At 32.4% G+C, this 21114-nt stretch overlaps 4 protein-coding genes across 4 annotated transcripts; 1 reads left to right on the forward strand and 3 right to left on the reverse strand.

Moving 5' to 3' along the window:
- Positions 1 to 491: 491 nt before the first annotated feature.
- On the reverse strand, positions 492 to 3328 carry LOC124921945 (ubiquitin-conjugating enzyme E2 2-like). Its single transcript, XM_047462652.1, has 6 exons — positions 3124 to 3328; positions 2538 to 2671; positions 2422 to 2447; positions 2190 to 2279; positions 1447 to 1535; positions 492 to 837 (listed from the first exon to the last, which is right to left on the reverse strand). Exons 2-6 carry the CDS (start codon positions 2660 to 2662, stop codon positions 709 to 711), a joined length of 459 nt encoding a protein of 152 aa, XP_047318608.1. The 5' UTR covers positions 2663 to 2671; positions 3124 to 3328; the 3' UTR covers positions 492 to 708.
- Positions 3329 to 4625: 1297 nt separating this feature from the next.
- On the reverse strand, positions 4626 to 6265 carry LOC124920644 (single-stranded DNA-binding protein WHY1, chloroplastic-like). Its single transcript, XM_047461178.1, has 7 exons — positions 5897 to 6265; positions 5723 to 5823; positions 5546 to 5638; positions 5383 to 5477; positions 5220 to 5293; positions 5050 to 5138; positions 4626 to 4959 (listed from the first exon to the last, which is right to left on the reverse strand). The coding sequence occupies exons 1-7, from the start codon at positions 6147 to 6149 to the stop codon at positions 4843 to 4845; spliced, it is 822 nt and encodes a 273-aa protein (XP_047317134.1). The 5' UTR covers positions 6150 to 6265; the 3' UTR covers positions 4626 to 4842.
- Positions 6266 to 8504: 2239 nt separating this feature from the next.
- LOC124920939 (ethylene-responsive transcription factor WRI1-like) lies at positions 8505 to 10377 on the reverse strand. The gene is made up of 7 exons (XM_047461529.1): positions 10141 to 10377; positions 9992 to 10074; positions 9848 to 9856; positions 9604 to 9766; positions 9473 to 9523; positions 9318 to 9394; positions 8505 to 9229 (listed from the first exon to the last, which is right to left on the reverse strand). Exons 1-7 carry the CDS (start codon positions 10356 to 10358, stop codon positions 8661 to 8663), a joined length of 1170 nt encoding a protein of 389 aa, XP_047317485.1. The 5' UTR covers positions 10359 to 10377; the 3' UTR covers positions 8505 to 8660.
- A 1946-nt stretch (positions 10378 to 12323) lies between these two features.
- On the forward strand, positions 12324 to 15651 carry LOC124924382 (subtilisin-like protease SBT4.13). Its single transcript, XM_047464428.1, has 10 exons — positions 12324 to 12422; positions 12505 to 12609; positions 12962 to 13043; positions 13136 to 13382; positions 13473 to 13959; positions 14068 to 14135; positions 14282 to 14509; positions 14605 to 14716; positions 14804 to 15020; positions 15113 to 15651. The coding sequence occupies exons 1-10, from the start codon at positions 12324 to 12326 to the stop codon at positions 15649 to 15651; spliced, it is 2184 nt and encodes a 727-aa protein (XP_047320384.1).
- Positions 15652 to 21114: the final 5463 nt, after the last annotated feature.

Raw genomic sequence — 21114 nt, forward strand, 5'->3', positions numbered from 1 at the left:
CATCAAGCTTAAAGAGAATATCGTTTTTGCTATGGCCTATGTCGTAATGAATTGGTAAACCACAACTATAAATAGCAAGGGAAGGCATGGTTTAGTACTTGTGCCCAACAATGAAGCCACAGTCATCACTAGAAGGCGAAATTAAAGAAGATGGTCATCAGTTGTCCCCTTGAGTTTCCCTTGAACGCTTCAATGGGGAATTTGCCCGTGAGATCATTATTAATGACCCACTGAAGTGTTTGGGGGAACTCTGGGGTGCCACATGATATAGGATCGTAAGTCGATATTTCATTCAATGTCAAATTAGCATCTTTACAAGTTCATCATATTATATGAGGGTGAGTCTACTTCAAACAGAGATCTCTATTTCACCATAAACTGCAAATCACAGAGGGGTATCTATGATGGCCTTCCTTTTAAAACCCAATTTAAGTGATCATGATTTGTATAGAAATATACTTGCTTGAGATACAAATTTAAATACAAATGTCTCAATCCACAAACACTAACTCAAATAAGCTGAATTTCAGTATATAACCAGTAGCAGAATTTCAGTCCACAATATTTGCACCAATGTGCAATTAACCCAAATTACAAGCAAATATGTAAATGTAGTGGTTCAGCAATCAAGAATTCGCGCAACATGTTTTAACATTATATTTTTAGCGTCTATATATAGAGAGAGTAGAAAGACTCTACCAAGGAGAATCAGTCTGCTGTCCAACTCTGCTCAACAATCTCCCTTATTCTCCTATTGTACTCACGCTTGTTTTCACTAAACATTCTTGCAGCTTCTGAGTTAGCAGGTGAGTTTGGGTTTGGGTCACACAGCAATGACTGCAAAGGAAAACCTCTATAAGGATTTGTACACACATATATATACATAAGAAATTCTTTCTAAGAAGTTTTGAAAACTAACCGCAATTAGAGTATAGAGTTGAGAATCTGTCCAAGTGTAATTTTTTTCTTTTTGAAAATGTGAGTTTGATTAACTAATTTTGATGTATGTGGAATTTGGAATAATATTGAGTTAATCTTTTCACTATTTTAAAAAGAAATGTGAGGCCAGAGATTTAATATTGAGTTAATCTTATAACCATGGGTAGAACATTTTAAATATAAGTTTACATTAGTTTCATAGGACAACTTTTAATCACTATATTCATGAGATCTTTATCTTTAAGATATTTAAGATCTAGCTAGATCATTATCGGTCATAATAATTAGGATATGTATTTAAAGATAGGCATGCCCATTGGCCAGCTTGCCATTTAGCAATTAGAACCACCATTTGTGTGTTGCTACCTAGTTTTAGTTTTCACATTTTTACTTTTATTTTTTAAAATGTGAGTTGGACCTTATTAGTTACAAATTTCAATTCAATCTCCTTGATTACGTAAAATGAAAGTGATATTAAATACAGGTAACTGGCAAATAATCACATACCTGGATAGAGGTAAGAATAGCAGCAACATCATAGATTGGACTCCATTGATTTTGTAGAATATCCAAACAAATGCTTCCATCTGCATAAACTGGCAAATGGGCAAGGGAAATGAGGAATTTAAGATATAAATGGTTATTTTGTTATGCATTACATAATTCCAACTGGAAAGAGATATAAGTTGGGCCTTGTTTGGTCTGGGGTTATTTGAATAATCAAGTAGTTACTTTCAAATAACTCAGTTAATGTAGTTATAAAAAAAACAGATTATTTGGGGTTTTTTGAGTAAAACAACATTTGGGGTATAAATATATAATGAATAAATATATTTGGTTTAATAGAGGGTATTTGGTGGATGATTCTAATGTTGTGCTAGATGAGTAGATTTGTTGATTGGATAGTAGATTATTTGGAAATAATCCCAATTAACCCACATTAAACAAGTCGTCAAACTATTTTCAATGGTTTGACTGAACTATATAGAGAAAAATAATGAATACTATTTGCAAAAATTAAAGAAGGTAGCCAAACATATGCATCTTATTCTCTTGCAAGCAGCTAAAGACTTGCAGAATTAGGTATCTTGCAGCACAAAACTAGTTTCTAGAAAATGCTTTTATAATTTAACCAAACTGACAACTTTTGCACTGATTTTGGAAGTGGAGACTTCTTAAGAAACTATATTTGATGCATATTTTTGACATAACATAAAAATCCAACAAAAGACATCTAGTTCCTGACTTACTGTTTGGATGAAACATGCGAGAAACAAAGCGAACCGTTGGTGGCTTATTCGGATAGTCCTCGGTGAATTGAAGAGACAGCTTAAACGTTCCTGAAAAAAAAATTGCATATAATTCACATTATTAGGTCATGTCAAAGAAATCAGACTACCAATCAAACAAATCATGATAAGATAGGGTAAACTAGAACTCAATAAGAGTGTACTTTTCAATGAAATGTAGAACGATATTTACCTCCATCCCATGGAGTATCATCAGGACTGCATTTCAACCACAAAACAAGGTTAGAAATATCCTACAGCTGATAAATCAAAATGAGGAACCAAACTTGAGTGTTTTTTACAACTAACCCAAATATAACCGCATTCCAAAGTGTTATATTGTTATCTTGAGGAGCCCCACTTATGCCTGCTGGTGGGTCTTGCTGCAACCTCTTGAAATCCCTCATCAACCTCTTCCTAGCGGGAGTTGACATTCTCACCACCTGAAAGATTTTATTTTTTTGGCAAAAATCAGAGTAAAGGGTATTCATTGAAACTCTACAAGTTCAAGACTTCAGGTGTTGTAACTTGTAAGCATTTACAAATTTAAATAACTTCGATTATAAGTAGCAAAAAAAGCCTCTTTCAGTTCATGGAAGATGTGGTTTAAAAAAATCAATCCATTCGGTCGACCCATAGCATCTTAAATACAATACAAAAAGAAATGTGGAAACCTAGAAAGAAAGAAAGAAAACAGAAAAGACTGCATTTTTTGTCATCATTACAAGAACCCACAAACCTAGATCCACTATAAGCTTAAATTAAGAACCAAAGAATATGTATATGCAGATTAGGGACCCATAAACTCGTCCTAAGCTGAATCAACAACCATCCAATCAAATAGATTCATATTCCATAAGAACAGATTCATGATGCAAAAAGAAGTTCTTCTTACCTATCGGTTAATTGCAGCTTCAAAGATTTGGCACCGCGAGAGAGAGGGAGATCTGAGAGAGGTAATGGGTGAAGGATTTCTTCACTTTCGAGCAATTTATGAATAGATTTACAGAACCTCTCTCGTCGATTTTTTCTGCCCACTTGCGCGCTAGCGCCCACCGACTACAACCCTTCCTTTCCTCTCAAGCCAGTAAGATATATCAACTCCAGCTCAGGGCCATCGATCTGATAAGTCGCGTTTGTTTTTGAACTAATAAGGCAGGACTATCGTGACAATGACATACATTTTTGTCTAAACGCATTGGCATTTGGACAATGGAAAAACAAACAGGGCTTTACAATTTGACCTATTCTCACCTATACTATTTTTACTACATTATTTATTAATATATTTTATTTATAATTTCAACATTGGAAACTCAATGTTTTTTCTGTCCAAAAACAAAATTCTCTGTAAAATAATTTAATTTTTTTTATCAAAATATTATTTTTTTTCTTGTACTTTTTACTTATTTTTTATCTAATCAATTCTATTTTCATATAAAATTATTCTCACTTTTTATTTTAATTAGTTTTTAAATTAATTATAACTATAACAAAATATTAATGTTCAAAAAATACATATTTATTTTTATAAAAGACTTTATAAAAACATTGAAATAGATTTCCAAATATTCAATTCCCAACTAATTATTTTCTTTATTAATTAAATATTAAATTATTTTCGGTAAAATAGTCCTTTCACCCATATATTTCTTCACCAAACAGCATATTTTTTATTCAAATGATAATCAAATCTCATTTAATTCAAAAATAAAATGTCCCATTGTATGAAATTCATAACTTTCAAATTAATTAATAAGTAAAATTATTCGTGGACAAATTACCCTTTAAAATGTGAAGGGATAAAAAGGACGTAATTATTATATTTGCATATTGAAATTGAAGAAAACTTTATTTTAGCTACCAAACTATCATTCAAATCAATTTTATTTTATTTATTATTTTATTTTTTTAGATTTTCAGTTTTTCCCCATAAAATGCCGTTTGACCATTTTTTTGAAAAATTTAATTTTTGGGTGTTTATTGATAAAATATTCTTATTTTTTTTTCTCAATCTACTAAATGAAAAAATAATTTTAAATAATGATATAATAGTAATTTTGACTGATAAAAAAAGTAATTAGAGATATAAAGTGATGGTTAGATTTTAGTTTAAAATCTTTTAAAAAACCTAAAGGTCAAACAAAGCCTTACTTCAATTTTTTTTTTAAATTTTAATTTTAAATAAAAAATATTATAAAAATTTAACAGATTAAAAACCTTAAATAATCTACTTTCTTTCTTTTTTATTATCAAACAAGAATTAAAAAAAAAAATAAACAAACAAGATCAAACAAGCTCTTTAAAACCACAAAATAAATCAAAAACTAATGGGACAAAAATCAAATGTTTTCACCATTTTTACTGTTAATGCCTGGCTAAAAATCATGTCATGTTTGTCTTAATTAAAAATGAAATTATTTGTATAAAGTTTCTGATTAAAACTTGCATTCAATGATCCATTAGTAGAAGAACAAAAGAAAGATGAGAAGCACCATCTTGATCACTTAGAGACTATTATAAGGACATACAAATGCAACCCAATGGATAAAAAAGGGAGAGAGTTACAAAACTGCAATCTCTTGTAAGCAAAAACTAAACCATTATGAACCAACTATCTGTTCCATTCAGATTCTGCAGATCCCGCTGTTCTTGCACTCGCACGACTAGCATCCTCTGGCTTAACCGAATTAGCTAAAGCATGCCAACCCAATAGATAAGGCAAGATGAACTGCAAAAACATTCATGACTGTTCATTTCATCGAAGAAATAGTAATCAAACTATGTTGTAGACAAGAAAAAGAAAGAGATGATAACATACATTGAATGCTGAGATAAGAACTGTAAACTCTGCTTTAGTGACGGGAATGTAAATGCTCTCATCTACGTTTACAAGCTTGTTTTGCACACCTTTAGAAAACCCACAACATCAAAACATAAATAACCATGTTTACATCACAATTGAGAAGAAATTTGCTTCAAAGTTCTTACTGAGATTGAAGAAGTGACCAGAGCCATCTGGAAGTGGTTCTACTTTCAAAACCTTTCTCACTTTACCTTCATCACTGAACCAACAGGCAACAAGAATCTCCAATTTAACTTGAAACAAACATTTCAGAACTGCATATATTTTGATTATGAATGATATTATCACCTTTTGCCTTTGAAAGGATCATGGAAGAATTCACATGAATCTCGAGCTCCCAAGCTAATCAAAGATCCAATCTCAGTCACTGACAATGAGAAAACCTGGAAATGAATGAAGAAACCCATGTTAATAACATGTCTAAAGACGAATCAAAATAGTATCTGGTCACCTGTTTTCTACTCCAATCGTACTGACGAACACCTGCAGCAGGAGCAAACTGAAGCAATACAAATCCTTCCTTGGACAGCTTGAAATCTCCAGACTATGAAAAAAGTTTCATCTACAGAATCATGTTTCCACGAACTAATTTACAAAGAAAAAACTACAGTTAAACCATAAATCATACATCAAGGGGTAAAAAATCCGGCATACGAGGTTCCACAGTTAGAGCTGCCTTCCCTTTGTATATTGAATGTCCTACAAAAAACCTTGGCGGCGAAGCGGCGGCTGTACAGAGACAGCTTGTCGGTATGAAGAAAACCCAAAAGGGGAAACTAAAGAAAAGAGAAGAAAACCGAACCTGGTTGTGAACCAAATGAAGAATCATTTGGTGGATATCGATTTGAAGGAAGACCCTGTTGCTGTTTATCAGAATAGTCTTGATACCGGCATTTCAAGGAGAGGGTTTTGGAGGTAAAGAGAGAAAAGGAGGATTTGGGATTCAAACGAGTGAAAGGAGTGGCGGTGATGGAGGAGAGAAGTTTGATGGTACAGGGTTTAGGGTTTTGGAGGGTTGTTCCTACTGGGGGAGAAGATAGAGAAAGATTCAGCATTTCCTTCAAATTTTGCTACTTCTTTCTTTCTTCCTCTTCCTGATTGATTTCTCAGAGTTTAGAGAGAATTTTAGTTTGGAAGTTGAAGGAACTAAAATGGTTTCTCACGAAAATGAATTGATACAAATACTAAAGACTGGATTTTATTCACCATTAAATAAATTTTAAGATAATTAATAAAGTCTTAATAAATTTTATAGGGGTAATAAGATAGGAATGAAAGTAAGCGAAAAAATTTGAAAACATTTGCTAAAAATTTTAGCAAGTTCAATGTTAGCATTAGTCAACATTTATATATTTCGAATCCATGTTATTTGTAAGTAATTTTGTTAGTTGCTTAATCGGTCTCATTTTATTCATAAAATTGGTTGGATTGGTATTAGTCTGGATACGGCAAAATCATTTTGTTAGACCAAGTTTATTTATTCGATTTAATAAGTATCTTGTTTCAGAATTAAGAAATTATATTGCTCGGATCTTTAATATTTTCTTATTTATTACATGTGTCTACTATTTAGACACAATACCATCACTCATTCTTACTAAGAAACTGAAAGAAATCCTCGAAATGGAAGAAAGAGATATAGAAACAACTTACGAAATGAGGAGATTAAACATGACTCTCAACTAATGATTTTACTTTCGTTATGCCTTCGTGTCAATGTCTTCGATATAACTTTGTTGTTCAACTCATTTATCATTTTATAATAAAGAGTACAGGTATAAATGTTTGTTGAATGAGATTGTTTGGAATTTCTTGTAATAATCTAAATCAGAAATTATATTTAAAAAAATTACATTTTTTCTATCATGTGTATCTTGTAAAATTACTTTTGAGAACATAAGATAATTACACCCTTATTCAAAATTATAAATTTATAATCTTCATTTGAATTAGATCCAAAGCCAAAAAGATTTATGTTTTCAAATTTAAAATAACCTTTGAATTAAGGGCAACTTCAACCTAACTGCAAAATGACCCCCAAAATGGGTTTTTCTCCTCCAACCCACCCCTAAAACAAAACCCAAAATGGGTTTATACCCATTTTCTCTCAGATAAAAACCCAAATTTGAGTATTTGCTATTCACATAAAAGTTTTTTAAAAAAACAAAATGGTCATCTAACTATATTATTATGTTAATCTTATATATTTCATATTTTATATAATTATTGATATGTTTTTTATGTTTTATTTTTATCTTTTTCTTTTTATTAATATTAATATTTTTTAAATATCATAAATTTAATAATGAATAACATTGATAAAAAAACTAAAAAATAACAAAATAATTTAATAATATTTGTTTTGATATCATTTTTTTATTTATTTATGTAGTGTAATTGAGTTTATTTAATAATATTTAATTTGTTTTTTAATAATATTTGCTTTGATATAATTTTATTGTTAGTATAGTATAATTTGTGTTTGTTTATTTAATGAGGTTTAATTTGTTTTTTTATGTGTATAAATTATTGATTTATAATTCATTTTATTTAATGGGTGTGATTTTGAAAAATATTAGGGTTTAATTTGTAAAGTTGATAAATATATAGGTAGAATTGAAAAAGTGTGTAAAGGGGAATATTCTAAAAATATTCTTTTGTGTTTGAAAATGAGTTTTTGGGTTGGAGATGAATTACTGTTTGATAGGACATTTACTGCATTTTGAGTTCGAGAATGAATTTTTGGGTTGGAGAGGTCTAAATCAAATGTATCCAAAAGCAAAAAGGTTTATATAATTGAACTCTTTTTCATTTTCATTAAAAATGTCTTAAAAATTTGAATTTGACATATCTTAATTTCTCCTAATAATAAATCTTTATTTATTAAAATAAAGCAATTATATTTCCATGCAAACAATTCATTGATCACTTTCTTTAATTAAATAATTATAATTAGGATCAAATCAATCCAAATTGAACCTAAAAACATGTAATCAGTTGATATAATGTTCTTTCCGATAAATACTGTTATATTAGTATATTAAAAAACAATGAACCAATCTAATTTGAAAATATATATATATATATATAAAACATTAAAATTAATTAAATTAGTTCACAAAACTTTTCCAAAATTATTAGATGTATAGATTTGGATACACTACTATTAAGTTCTTGAACCCAATTATTAGGTATAAATTATAATTGCTTGATTTTAGAATTATCAATGGAGTTTATTTACTTTAAAAAAACATATTTGGTTAAAAATCTAAGTTAATCATGTTTGATAGAAAAAAATTGATATTTTTTTCTTTCTAAAAAAGAGTGTTATATTTTTTTCACCTAAAAGTATTTTATATAATTTATTCACATGTTACTTTTAAGTGAATATGACAGTGATAAAATACTAATTTCAAACTAACCTGTTCAATAACAATACATAAACAAAATAAAAAAAAAAAATTCAAACACAATGAGAATAATTCAAAATGTCTTGAAACTTCAGGGGCATAGTTAACTTATTAGACAACTGGTTCTTCTTCCACCTTCCCAAATTTCATAGAAACCTAATTAAATTGAGGCAAAGGCATACCATGACTCCATGTCTGCTCTGGATTATGATATACTACAACCTCAGGAATTTTCTCCACAATCGGCAATGAAAACCCACCCATCCTTTTGTAAAAACCCGTTTGGCTCATTGGGTCATCAGTCTCCTCGGTTCCCTGACCATTGATGACTTTCGAGTTCTTTTCGACCAGCTCCTTGAACATAGATGACCTGAATAGGAGACCCAGTGCAGTTGTTGTTGTTGTTGATGATTTGTTAGGATTGCTGCTGCTGCTGCTGTTGAGATCGATCTTTGTTTGAACATCTAATTCTTTCTTTTGATGGAAATCCATTTCTTTGATCCCATGGAAGTTGGAGAGAAATGAGAATTCTGTTTTCTCATTATTGGAGGAGGTTCCTTTATAATCAATAAGCCTTGGTTGATCAGTTGTGGTCTGATTTGAGTTGGGTTCAGATGGTCTTAACCATCTTATGTATGTGCTTAGATCAAAGTTGGTTACTGCATTGATTCCTCTGTATTCGATTGCTGCTATATCATATGCATGTGCAGCCTCTTCTTGAGTATCTGTTTCAAATTCATAAACATTAGAAACATGATCTTTTGATTAATGTTTTAAATAAAGATGGTCTTTTTATTAAGAGGGCTGACTCACTGTATGTTCCTAAGTAGAGATATTTGTTCCCAAATACTCTGCCTATCCTTGCTTCCCATCTACCATTGTGATGGTGCCTGCAAAATAAGAGAGATTTTGTAATAAGGGTATAAACTGTATGCATTAAGTCAATCATTTACAGGTTTTTAGACCACCTTGCAACTCCTCTATACTTGGACATGCCTCTAGAAAAACCACTGCTTCGCCTGCAAATGAACATTTGAACAATCAAAACCCATAGATTTGATTGATGTATGATTTGTAGAGAATGTTAGACATGTCACACCTTCTTAAGGAGGCTAGGTACTCCTCTCTAGTTTGATTCTTCATTGCCTCGATCTCTATTTCGTAATCAGAAACAGGGAAATTGATGAAAGTTGCAGGCCCCCAGTACTTTATGGCAGCAAGATCATATGCTCTTGCTGCAGCTTCTTCTTCATTATAAGCACCTAAAGTTATTCAAGTAACATTTCAGACTTCTTAATTTCACCTTTAAACTAAAGATATTTCAGATTTGGTTCACTACTCACCAAGATAAACTTTTCCACATGATTCCATCAGAGAGGGGGAAGAGAAGAGCATAAAGAACAAGAAAGTGAAGACATTAGTGACATGCAATTAGAAATCTTGAAAATGATTGTCACTATGATCTATGCATGCATGATGAAGAATACCCTGTTTTCCTTTCTTTCTTTGAGTCACATTCCATGAACCCTTATCCCATAAGTGAGCTTCATATCTTCCCGTCCACCTATGCCTGTCATTGAGCCAAAATGGTAGGATTAAAACTCAATCCATATAGACCTAAGAACTGAATTCTCACCGGCTAACTCCTCGAAATCTTGAACTCCTTTTAACGGTGGTGGTGGTAGTAGTTGTGGTTAAGGTTAAGTTACAGTTTGATTGATCAGAAGGAGGTGGCTCTCTTCGCCGTCTCTTTACAAGCTTGGGAGATGGAGGATTTGTATGATCAGACTCCATTGAACTGAATAGCCTTCTTACTGGGTTGGTTTCTGATTTCACACATGTTATCATCTCCATTATATCTATGTGTCAAATTTTTAAGGTGACAAGACAGCAAAAAAAACAGCTTTATTTGGCTTCTTGTGGTTGAGACAGCTCTAGCAAGAAGATGGAAGACTATTTATCCCAACACAGTGTGTTGTCTGTTTCATTGTTTATTCTTTTGTTGCATTCTTGGAAATCCTTAATAGTGACAAATCAGATCGATTTCTTTTAAGTGTGCACACTTTTCTAATAAAATACATCATGAAAAGCACTTGGGTTTTAAAGTTTGATAAAAAAAAATATGGGTTATTTGTAATTTTTGTATGATAAATGATTAAAACATTTATTATTATTTAAAATATAAATTTAATAAAAATTAAATAAGTGTATTTTAGTATTTTAATTTATAAATGAAGTGATTTAATAGTTAAAATGGTAATATTATGATGAAAATATAAATTAATAAAAAAACCCAACAAATTTAAAAAAAAAAACCCAAGATATATTGGAGGCGGCGGCGACAGCCAACAACAAAACAATTCCCCAATTCTCATTGATGGAGGAAAATTCGGTGTTGTTAGAATTGGAAGAATCAAAGTGGACAAATCGAATGTTAGAAATGGTTTTGTTGTTATATTTGAGCAAATTTTGTTTCCTAGGATGAGGATAATTCAAGGAACCTGTCCTACATGATCATGATCCATATTGTTCTTCCCTTGGATTACCCGTCAATTTTTAACTTTTGAAAAGGAAACCATTTTGATTTCAAAATTTAGTGAAGTTAGAATGTTAAAAATATTCTAGAGTTTGTGACTTTTAGTAAACTATTTCCACTTTAACACTTTAGTGGTTGATATTGATAATACATTATTTGTATATGTAAATTGAAGTCACACTTGGACATCTTTATTAATACACATTTAAAAAAAATAGACTTTTTTTTAGATTAAATTCTTGAATGTTGCTTTGACTCTATAAGTCATGTTAGTACACATTTGAAAATTGTTGGTTTTTTATGTCCATAATTTTTTTAACAATACGTCAAATAATTGTTATCTCATTTATGTTTAATCGACCTATAATCTATTAAACAAAATGGACTTAACCGGGGTAAGTTCAGAAAACTTGAGAAATTTCAAAGGAACACGTTAATGCGGAGAAAAACTTCAATGACAAAAATGATTTTTTTTTTTAAACAAAAAAGAAACAAACAAACATGTTTTTTCACTTAATTCATTCTTTGATAAAAATAAAATATATATTTCGAATAAAAAATATCAAAAGGGGAGGTTTTATCATTAATGTGTAATCTTATTTTATTATTATTGTGAATTAATTAATAATAAAATAGAAAATTAACTTTTAATAAATATATTTACTTTATAAATTAATTCATAACTATATAATTAGGATTTCTTATTATGATGATTTACCTTCATTTTGACTAGCATTTCTAATTTGAACATTTAATTTACAATCATTAAATCATTTTAAATTTATTTTAGTATCAAATAAATTTATTTTTTTCATAAGATAATACGGATATTTAATGAAATATTAGTAATCTTGGTCAACTAGTATATATATCATAAACCATAAAATATATAAGAATTACAATTAGTTGTTCTTTCTAGTAATTCGTTTAGTAAATTGAATGGTCAAATATATAATTCAATATATGAATTAAATAATTTGGATGAATGTAGTTGGCAAGATTTAGATATGGTCAACATGGAATGAAATTTATGGACATTAATATCAAGTAACTAATTAAGAAAGAAATCCCCTTTAATTTATGGTTGGTTTATCTTTATCTTTTTTAATTGAAATAAATGGTCCTTTTAAAAATACAATATGTAGTTATCAAGATTACCATAATTAGCAATTTTACCTTTTTGGTAAAAAATAATAATAATTAATTTAAATATCTATATAGTATTTTTTTTTTTATCTATAAAAGAGAGAAATAAGGGAGATATAGTGAGAGCAAATTGAACCATGGAAAAATCAAGCTCTATGTTGTCATACTTTCTCTTGGGCTTTATAGTTACTTTGGCCATTGGTCTATTATGTGAAGCCATTGATGAAGAAAGAAAGGTAAGCTTTTCTTCCATCATATATATATATATAATTATTCTTCCCTATTTTGATTGAATTTCATTTAAATCGTATTTGACAGGTATATATCGTTTATATGGGAAGACTTTCCGAAAATAAACAATACTCACCCAATTCTCACCATATTAGCATGCTTCAATCTTTAGGCCACGACAATATGTATGTTGTTTCGACTCTTTTACTTATTTTTAAATTAATAATTGTCCGCATATTTAATTAAAACAATTAAAATAATAATTTATTTATTGACACATTTCTAAGTCATTGATTATTTTTATTTAAAAATATTTTATTAGTTATTTGTTAATTTTATAGTATTGATTATTTTCTTTTTCGATTCTAATATAGGGATTTAACTCAAAATCCTATACCAGATGTGAAACTTCAACTTAGAAGGTAAGTCCAATCTTTTCTTTTTTCTCTAACATTTTTTTGTTAATAACAAACCACTTTAATATTCTATTGATATTTGCCTTTCTTTTTCTTTTTCAATCTTATATAGTAATAACAAAGTGAAGGGGACATTGATTAGAAGTTATACAAGAAGTTTTAATGGTTTTGTTGCCAATCTTACATCAGAAGAAGCAATCAAGTTGGAAAGTGAGTAATTTATCGATTCATATACTTAAAATTATTCAGATTTTGAACCATGTCAATTTACTTTTATACACTTATCTGACATATTTATGTAGGCATGGATGATGTTGTATCCGTCTTTGAAAGCCTTGAATACTATACTCAAACGACAAGATCTTGGGACTTCATAGGTTTCCCCACAAACGTTCCTCGAAATCCACGAGTCGAGAGTGATATCATAATAGGCTCTATAGATACCGGTGTAGTACCAGAGTTTCCGTGTTTTTCTGACCAAGGTTTAGACGTTGTTCCAAAGAAATGGAAAGGTGCTTGTAGAGGTGGCAAAAATTTCACTTGCAACAAGTACTATTTCCATATGTCATTCTCTACAATTCTTACTACTATATATTAGTGTATCAATTATTAAAGATGTTTGTTATGTCCTACAAATAGGAAGTTGATTGGAGCTAGGTACTACGGAATTGAGGACGCGAGGGATATTGATGGTCATGGAACACACACGGCCTCGACAGCAGCCGGAAGAGAAGTTCCAAACACTAGTTTTTTCGGTATAGCAAATGGAACGGCTAGAGGAGCTGTACCAGGAGCTAGAATAGCGGCGTACAAAGTATGTCAAGCCGGGAAGTGTAGTAATGAAAATATCTTGGCCGCATTCGATGATGCCATTTCAGATGGTGTCGACATCATAACTATTTCATTAGGAAGAAATGAAATCGTACCCGTGGGTAAAGATGTTTTTGCCATCGGCTCCTTTCATGCAATGGAGAAGGGCATTTTAACTGTACACGCTGCGGGAAATACAGGAAAACAAGGGTTAGGATCAGTGATAAGCATTGCACCGTGGTTGTTCAGCGTGGCTGCTAGTAGTGTAGATAGAAAGATCATCAACAAACTTGTCCTTGGAAATCATCGCACTTTCATCGTGAGTATTAATTAATCACTATTCAAATTTATCGTTAGTTAATTTTTATTTTCACTTATTAAACTTGATTTGGAGTAGAGTAACGCATTGAATGCTTTTTCCCCGATCAACAAAAACATAAGTTTAGTGCATGGAGGAGCAACCCCTTTCAAGTGTAATGAATTTAGTGCGAGGTAAAGAAAACTTATCTTTCCCTCTAGACAACTATATAATACAAAACTATTACTTTCAAAAGATTGAGATACATAGATATTTATTTACTAGATAACAATTTTCTTTTACACCCTTAATAATGCGTTTCTTTCTCGGTTGAATTTAGGAAATGCATTAAAGGCTGTGTAGATCCTCAGATGGTTAAGGGAAAGATTGTAGTATGTGATACCAACGATGAGTCAGGTGCTATCGAAGTTGTGACCGACGCAGGAGCAGCCGGGTTCATTGTTTCAAAGGCCACGGAAAAGGATCTTGCATTCAATGTACCTTTGCCAGCCTCCGTTCTGACTGACTCTGATCTTCAAAGTGTTCTATCTTACATCAATTCCACAAGGTAATTAATAATATTTGGAATCAACATCTCTTTGTTTATTATTTATTTTCTAAATCGTCGAGTTCATTCGAATGGTTTCTTGCATATGAATGTAGCTTGCCAACTGCATTCATACAAAAAAGTGAGATTGTTCCTAAAGATAATGTTCACGCAGTAGCTAGTTTTTCTGCGAGAGGTCCCAATCAATTTTTTCCAGAAATTTTCAAGGTACAAACACCATCATAGAAAATTTATATATATATACATACTTGCTACATTATTTGTTTAACATGATGCATGTTTTCCATATAACAGCCTGATATAACCGCACCTGGTATAAATATTCTAGCAGCATATTCTCCTCACGGTCAAGTTTCAGACTACACTGACAACGACAAAAGAAGTTCCAACACCAGAATCTTATCGGGAACTTCTATGGCATGTCCTCATGTCGCTGGCGCGGCTGCTTATGTGAAATCAATGCATCCTGATTGGTCTGTGTCTGCTATTAAATCTGCTCTTATGACCACGGGTAATATAAAAATTATGATTTAACTAGCTTTTGTGTGTAATTAAGAATTTATTCATGACTAATTCTTTTCTATTTACTTTGATTGATTGTAGCTTACCCAATGAATGCACCATATAATGTTGATGCTGAATTTGGCTATGGAGCTGGTCAAGTTAATCCCTTAAGGGCCACAACTCCTGGACTTGTGTACGAAACATTCCTAGATGATTATATCACCATGTTTTGCAATTTAGGAAAGATAGGAGAGAGATTGAGAAGAATACTTGGAACACAAAAGATTTGTCCAAAAGGAAACAAAACATCTCCAAAGGATCTCAATTATCCATCCATGACGGCCCCAATACCCGAATCCTCAACTTTCAACATTCAGTTCCCAAGAGTAGTAACAAATGTAGGACATCCTAACTCCACATATCATTCAAATATCACTAGTGGGAATAGTGCAATTCATGTCAAAGTGGAGCCAAGTATTCTCTCTTTTAAAAATTTGAAGGAGACAAAATCTTTTGTCGTTACAGTTAGTGGACAATGGTTGAAACAAGACCATATTTCTTGCTCCTTGGTATGGTATGATGGAGCTCATAAAGTCAAAAGTCCCATTATCTTATATAGAGATTCATTGTTTGATTAATTCATAAGAGGATGTCTTACAAATGATTCATTTAGACAATTATGATAATAAAATAAAATATTCTACCATTGAGTCAAAATTGTACACATTTATTATGCTTATGATTTGTAAATCTCAAACAAAATCTACAAGTTGTTTTCTTTCACAATTATATTATATCTATATTTTATATTAATCACAGTTGTTTGGATAAGAATTTGTTTGTTGTTAAAAAGCTCAATTACTTTTTAGTTAACTTCAATGTTCCCGAGTTATACAAATTTGTAGGCCTAAGAGAAAGCTACTTTTATTTTGTAGCATGAGCTACAAATGTAAACAAGATATAAAAATGAGGCTAATATACTTAGAAAATATCATTCTTGCGTATCTTTAAAGTTAGAGTTGTAATCTCTCTTCTAGCCTAGCGACAACAAGATGTGGATATCCACAACCTTCTTAAGAAGTTCTGGGTTCGAGCTCGTCACGCGTCAAATTCTGCATCTGGTTAAATAGTTAATTGTGTTTGCGGGCTATGTGCTTAATCCCTTATTACCACTTTTTAATTCAAAAAAAAGTTAGAGGTGTAGAAATTATATCATCAGCTGTTTCTTTATTTGATAATCAACCTAAGAGAAAGTAAAATTACAACTATTACCAGAATAATCAACCTAAGAGAAAGTAAAATTACAACAACTATTACCAGAATGTATATCTTAAATCATAATAACATACTATGTGAAATCATTATATCACATTTTCCTTTATTTCCAAGGCTTCTCGAGAAGAATTCATTTATTCAAGTGATCACCATCCTCATTCCTACAGCTAAAATCAATCTCTAATGTTCTTACTCCTCAAAGACGTCCAATGGGATTAATGCATTTTTCTTATTGGACTGAAAAAAAATATCAAAGAAACAACTCGCGGTTAGAATTCACATCCATTAAACTAGTTAAAAATTCAGATTTAAACAAGTGACCAACCTCCTCTTGATCTTCTCACCCGACAAAACAATTTTTTTTAATAAAAATTATTGAGGGTTGCAATCTACACTTATAATAATATGTACAAAACTTAATTATAGTTTATTGAGTTTGTGTTATTGAGTGAGTTTGGAACAGACTAAGAGTTATTTAGGTTTTATTACTGTGGTAAAAACTATCACCTTAAGAATGAAAACAAAATAATAACAACCATAGTGGAATGCAAAATAATAGTGTAAAAGTAAGATATAACGACATAAGAATCTTACCCAGGTTCATACCAACAATGTCCTACGTCCTGCTTTCGGAGAATTGATTCAATATAGTTATCATAGGGATTACAAACTCTAACTCTCTCTCTGTTTGTTCTACGTTTTAGTTTCACTCTCCCTTCTCATTTACAATATATATATATATATAGGCTCTTAGAATTCATAATTAGGGTAAAGATCATGTGATATCGTTAACATCTCCACCATGATATGATCTCGTGGCGATTTAGTTGACATTTCTATAATAATATGATTTGATCGACATCTGCACCATTATGTGATTTTATGCCTATTTTAATCCAACAAATAATTACACATATCTTCCTTCCCCTTTTTGTACATAACATTGATACACACTAACTTGGGCCTCAAAACCCTAGGCCGAATTCTACAAATTTTCCATCTTGCCTCTATGTCTATTGTCAAATGAATGAGCCTCATCACCAAGGACACCATAAAACCGATCCTCCTACTTCTCCGATTATGTTCCAACCTTTATGACATGAATCAAGTCGCAATATTTCTGAAACTTGATTCCCGTCACCACCTTCGTGTCCATATTTATGGGATTTTCATATGTATGAACCTTCTCCACAACTACCGCTCCACTCTCTATGACATCTCGAATGTAGTGAAGTTGAATGTCGATGTGCTTTGTGCTCTCTTGAAACATCGAGTTCTTGGACAAGTGTATGATGCTTTAGTTATCGCAAAACAACTCCACTTTATCGTGCTTCACCCCAAATTCACCCATGAAACCCTTCAGTCAAAGTGCCTCCTTGACGCCCTCCGTCACAACGATATACTCGGCCTTTGTTGTTGAAAGGGTAACTACGGATTATTATTGTACATTCCAACTTACCGAGCATCCAAATAGGTTAAACACATATTCCGTTAGAGATCAACTCTTGTCCAAGTCACCTACAAAATCAACATCAACATATCCTCTAAACTTATCATCACCTACACCCGCCCGTTTAAAACAAAGACCGAAATCTAAGGATCCCCAATGTAACAAAGAACCCACTTCGTCGCCTCCCAATGTTCTTTCTCCAGGTTCGCCATAAAGCAACTAACAAGACTGACCGTGTGAGCAGGATCAGGTCGCATACATACTATGGCATACATTAGGCTCCCGACGACACTCGCATATGTGGTGTTTTCCATTCTCACATTTTCCTCCTCGGTACTCGGTGATATCTTTGAGAAGAACTTAAAATAATTAACTAATGGAGTTTGAACCGCCTTAGCATTATACATACCAAACTTGGCGACCACTTTTCGAAGGTAGTCGTTTTCAGACACGAACAAAGAGCCTTTCTCCGATTCCACTCAATCACCATCCCCAAATTTTTCTTTGCCGATCCCATATCCTTCATCTCGAACTCACTCCCTAGTAAAATATTGACCTTACAAACCTCTTCTTTGTTTCCCAATGCGATCAACATATCATCAACGTATAACAATAGGAAAACCCCACAACTTGACATAGACACAACTATCAAAATTGATCCTCACGAAATTGTTACGAACCATGAACTCATCAAAGCGCAAATACTATTGTCTTGGGAATTGTTTCAAAACATAGAGCAAGCTTTTAAGGAGACATACTGTTAGGATTAAAGACAACAGTAGAAAGGGGAGGGGGGTTGAATACTGTTGTTCTATTTTTTTTTCACTTAAATGCGATTTTAATCATTTTAAGGATTGGAAATCTGTTTATATTCTTGGACAAATCGTAGCAAGTTCTTGAACGGTTTTAAGTGCGGAAAATGTTTGCATGATTTGAAGCGGCAAATATAATAATGAATGAAGCAATGAAAAGACAACACAAGATTTTCTACATTTTCAGAGATAAAAACTCCTACGTCACCCCTTCTTCTGTATATAGAAGGATTCCACTAGAAGACTTTGATTTGTATAGACACTACACAAACCCACTCAGATCACATGTCTTAACACTTTTCAGTCTAAACTTCTAGCTCTCACACTATCTTGTTGAACATACGACTATCTGTTCAACTTACACAAGTAAGATGATTATAGAATGATACAAAAGATTATCGAGTACACTATCTTGTGTGACTGTCGTGTATGTTAATGTCTCTCAACATATATCGTCTCGTGTATGAGTAACGTAGTGACTTGTAAAAAGCTAGAGAGCCCTTTACCGTTGTTCTCTGATGCCTTTTTATACTTAAGGCATAACAACTGTCGAATCCATTTTATCGATACATGGAAATGGTACGTTTGTCATATGCTTGGCGTACGAGGTTTTAGAGCACAAGGGAATGAAATATTTGTTTATCGTTTTGCATGTTAGAGTAGAGAGCTGGTTGTACATTTTGTTGTATTGCAATTTATGAGTGCTCATCTACTTGGCTTAGTTGATAAGCATTCAACTGATGTGGAACTTAGATGATAGCGAGCTCTATAGATGATCAACTCTAGTAATGAGCTACTCTGTTGATAGCGAACTCAGATGTTGATCAGCTCAACTGCTAGTGAACTCTACTGATGGCGAGCTCTACTACTAGAGAACTCTGCTGTTTAAGCAACTCTACTACCAGCGAACTCTGCTGTTTGAGTAACTCTACAACCATTGAACTCTATTGTTTGAGCAACTCTTCTGCCAGTGAACTTTTCTATTTGAGAAACTCTATTGCCAACGAACTATGATAATTTGAGTGACTCTGCTGATAGAAAATCTGCTGATAGTGAATGTTCAGCTGATGACAACTCTATTGTTGACGAACTTTGCTGTTGGCGAACTCTTCTGTTTGAGCAACTCTACTACCAACGAACTTTGTTGTTTGAGCAACTCTACTGCCAACGAACTCTACTGTTAGCGAGTCTTCATCTGATGGCAACTCTACTGTTAGAGAGTCTTCAGCTGATGGCAACTTTGCTGTTAGCGAGTATTCAACTAATGATAACTCTGTTGTTTGAGCAACTCGACTGATGACGAGCTGCTTACGATCAGTTGCCTAGAGCCGATGTCTTTGATTTTACCTGTGAATTAACAAATTGCTGAACTTAGTTTTATTCATTAATCAAAACCATGTGTGTTCATTTTAATTATCCTAAGTTCATTTTAATCGATTAAAACGTTTTTCATAATTCAACTTAATTTAACGATTTCCCCCTTTAACTTAATTTAACAATTTCTCCCTTTTTTGATGATGTTAAAACTAAGTGATGATGTATAATGAACTATAGATAAATAATTAAAATATTCATTGTCTATCTTCTCCCCTTGTAGCTTGCTTGAGCGCACTCCAAGTGGCTTCTTTTCCTTGTTACCTTCCCCTCCCTAGTTTCCCCCTCACTGTTTTCCCTTTACTACTTCCCCCTTTTTAACATCAGAACCCCTAATCATTTAAGGAAGTCCGCGACGTCAGCAATCTGCATTCCGATTGTATCGATCTTTGCAGAGAGCTCCTTGTTGTGAGTGCTGAGGGAATTTCATAATACGCATTTGAGCCTACTCAATGATTCCTTGATTATTACAGTCTCTAGATTACCCTTCGTGACCTAGTCAAGAAGTTTGTCTTGGGCTGATGCTGTCGAGGCAACTGACACCCGCTCCTTGAGACATTCCATTTCTCCAAAGAGAATGGAAATGCTCTATTGCAGGGGTGCAAGGGAGTCCTTGATAGGACCGCGGAGATCCACCGCCCCTTGTGATGTCTCCTCTGCTGAATGAGGAGTCGATTGTTAATGTGTGGAGATGGCTGGTAAGATTTATAGGGGAAGAACCTATTCACTTTCCTAAATGTCTACTTCCTTGTCAGTGGCTGGCACATACTCTTTTGAAGTACTCAGTTGATAGTGCGTAGTATTCAGCTAATATACAGTGCCGACAACAGACTTTTCCTATTAACTGAGTGTCATTACTCTGCTGAAGGCATTCTTCTAACGCATAGTAACAACTGATATACTATGCTAAGCACCATACCTTGCTCAACATCAGAGTTTATGTACTCAGTTGATAGCGTATAGTATTCAACTAATATACGATGCTGACAACACAATTTTCCTATCAGCTAAGTTAATATACTCTACTAAAACTACAGGTTGCTTATGCATAGCCTCATCTGATGTACAGTGTCATCAGTCGACTCTTCTTTCAGCCGAGTTAGAGACAGCTGTTTGAACATGTCTAGCTTATCAACTAACCATAAGATTCCCCTAAGTTTATGCATGATTAATTAATTTAAATTTAAAAG

Source organism: Impatiens glandulifera, chromosome 1, assembly GCF_907164915.1.
Source record: "Impatiens glandulifera chromosome 1, dImpGla2.1, whole genome shotgun sequence".
Classification (NCBI taxonomy): domain Eukaryota; kingdom Viridiplantae; phylum Streptophyta; class Magnoliopsida; order Ericales; family Balsaminaceae; genus Impatiens; species Impatiens glandulifera.

Excerpts from the sequence above, each read along its gene's own strand:
- LOC124921945 (XM_047462652.1), bottom strand. The coding sequence starts at position 2,662 with ATGTCAACTCCCGCTAGGAAGAGGTTGATGAGGGATTTCAAGAGGTTG. Across the intron at positions 1,536-2,189 it reads TCGCATGTTTCATCCAAACA|TTTATGCAGATGGAAGCATT; the intron begins GTAAGTCAGGAA and ends CCCATTTGCCAG. Across the intron at positions 838-1,446 it reads CTATTCTTACCTCTATCCAG|TCATTGCTGTGTGACCCAAA; the intron begins GTATGTGATTAT and ends TTTCCTTTGCAG.
- LOC124920644 (XM_047461178.1), bottom strand. The coding sequence starts at position 6,149 with ATGCTGAATCTTTCTCTATCTTCTCCCCCAGTAGGAACAACCCTCCAA. Across the intron at positions 5,478-5,545 it reads ACGATTGGAGTAGAAAACAG|GTTTTCTCATTGTCAGTGAC; the intron begins GTGACCAGATAC and ends ATTCATTTCCAG. Across the intron at positions 4,960-5,049 it reads TTCTTATCTCAGCATTCAAT|TTCATCTTGCCTTATCTATT; the intron begins GTATGTTATCAT and ends ATGTTTTTGCAG.
- LOC124920939 (XM_047461529.1), bottom strand. The coding sequence starts at position 10,358 with ATGGAGATGATAACATGTGTGAAATCAGAAACCAACCCAGTAAGAAGG. Across the intron at positions 10,075-10,140 it reads AGATTTCGAGGAGTTAGCCG|GCATAGGTGGACGGGAAGAT; the intron begins GTGAGAATTCAG and ends GCTCAATGACAG. Across the intron at positions 9,524-9,603 it reads TACCTAGCCTCCTTAAGAAG|GCGAAGCAGTGGTTTTTCTA; the intron begins GTGTGACATGTC and ends GTTCATTTGCAG.
- LOC124924382 (XM_047464428.1), top strand. The coding sequence starts at position 12,324 with ATGGAAAAATCAAGCTCTATGTTGTCATACTTTCTCTTGGGCTTTATA. Across the intron at positions 14,717-14,803 it reads TTTTTCCAGAAATTTTCAAG|CCTGATATAACCGCACCTGG; the intron begins GTACAAACACCA and ends TCCATATAACAG. Across the intron at positions 15,021-15,112 it reads ATCTGCTCTTATGACCACGG|CTTACCCAATGAATGCACCA; the intron begins GTAATATAAAAA and ends GATTGATTGTAG.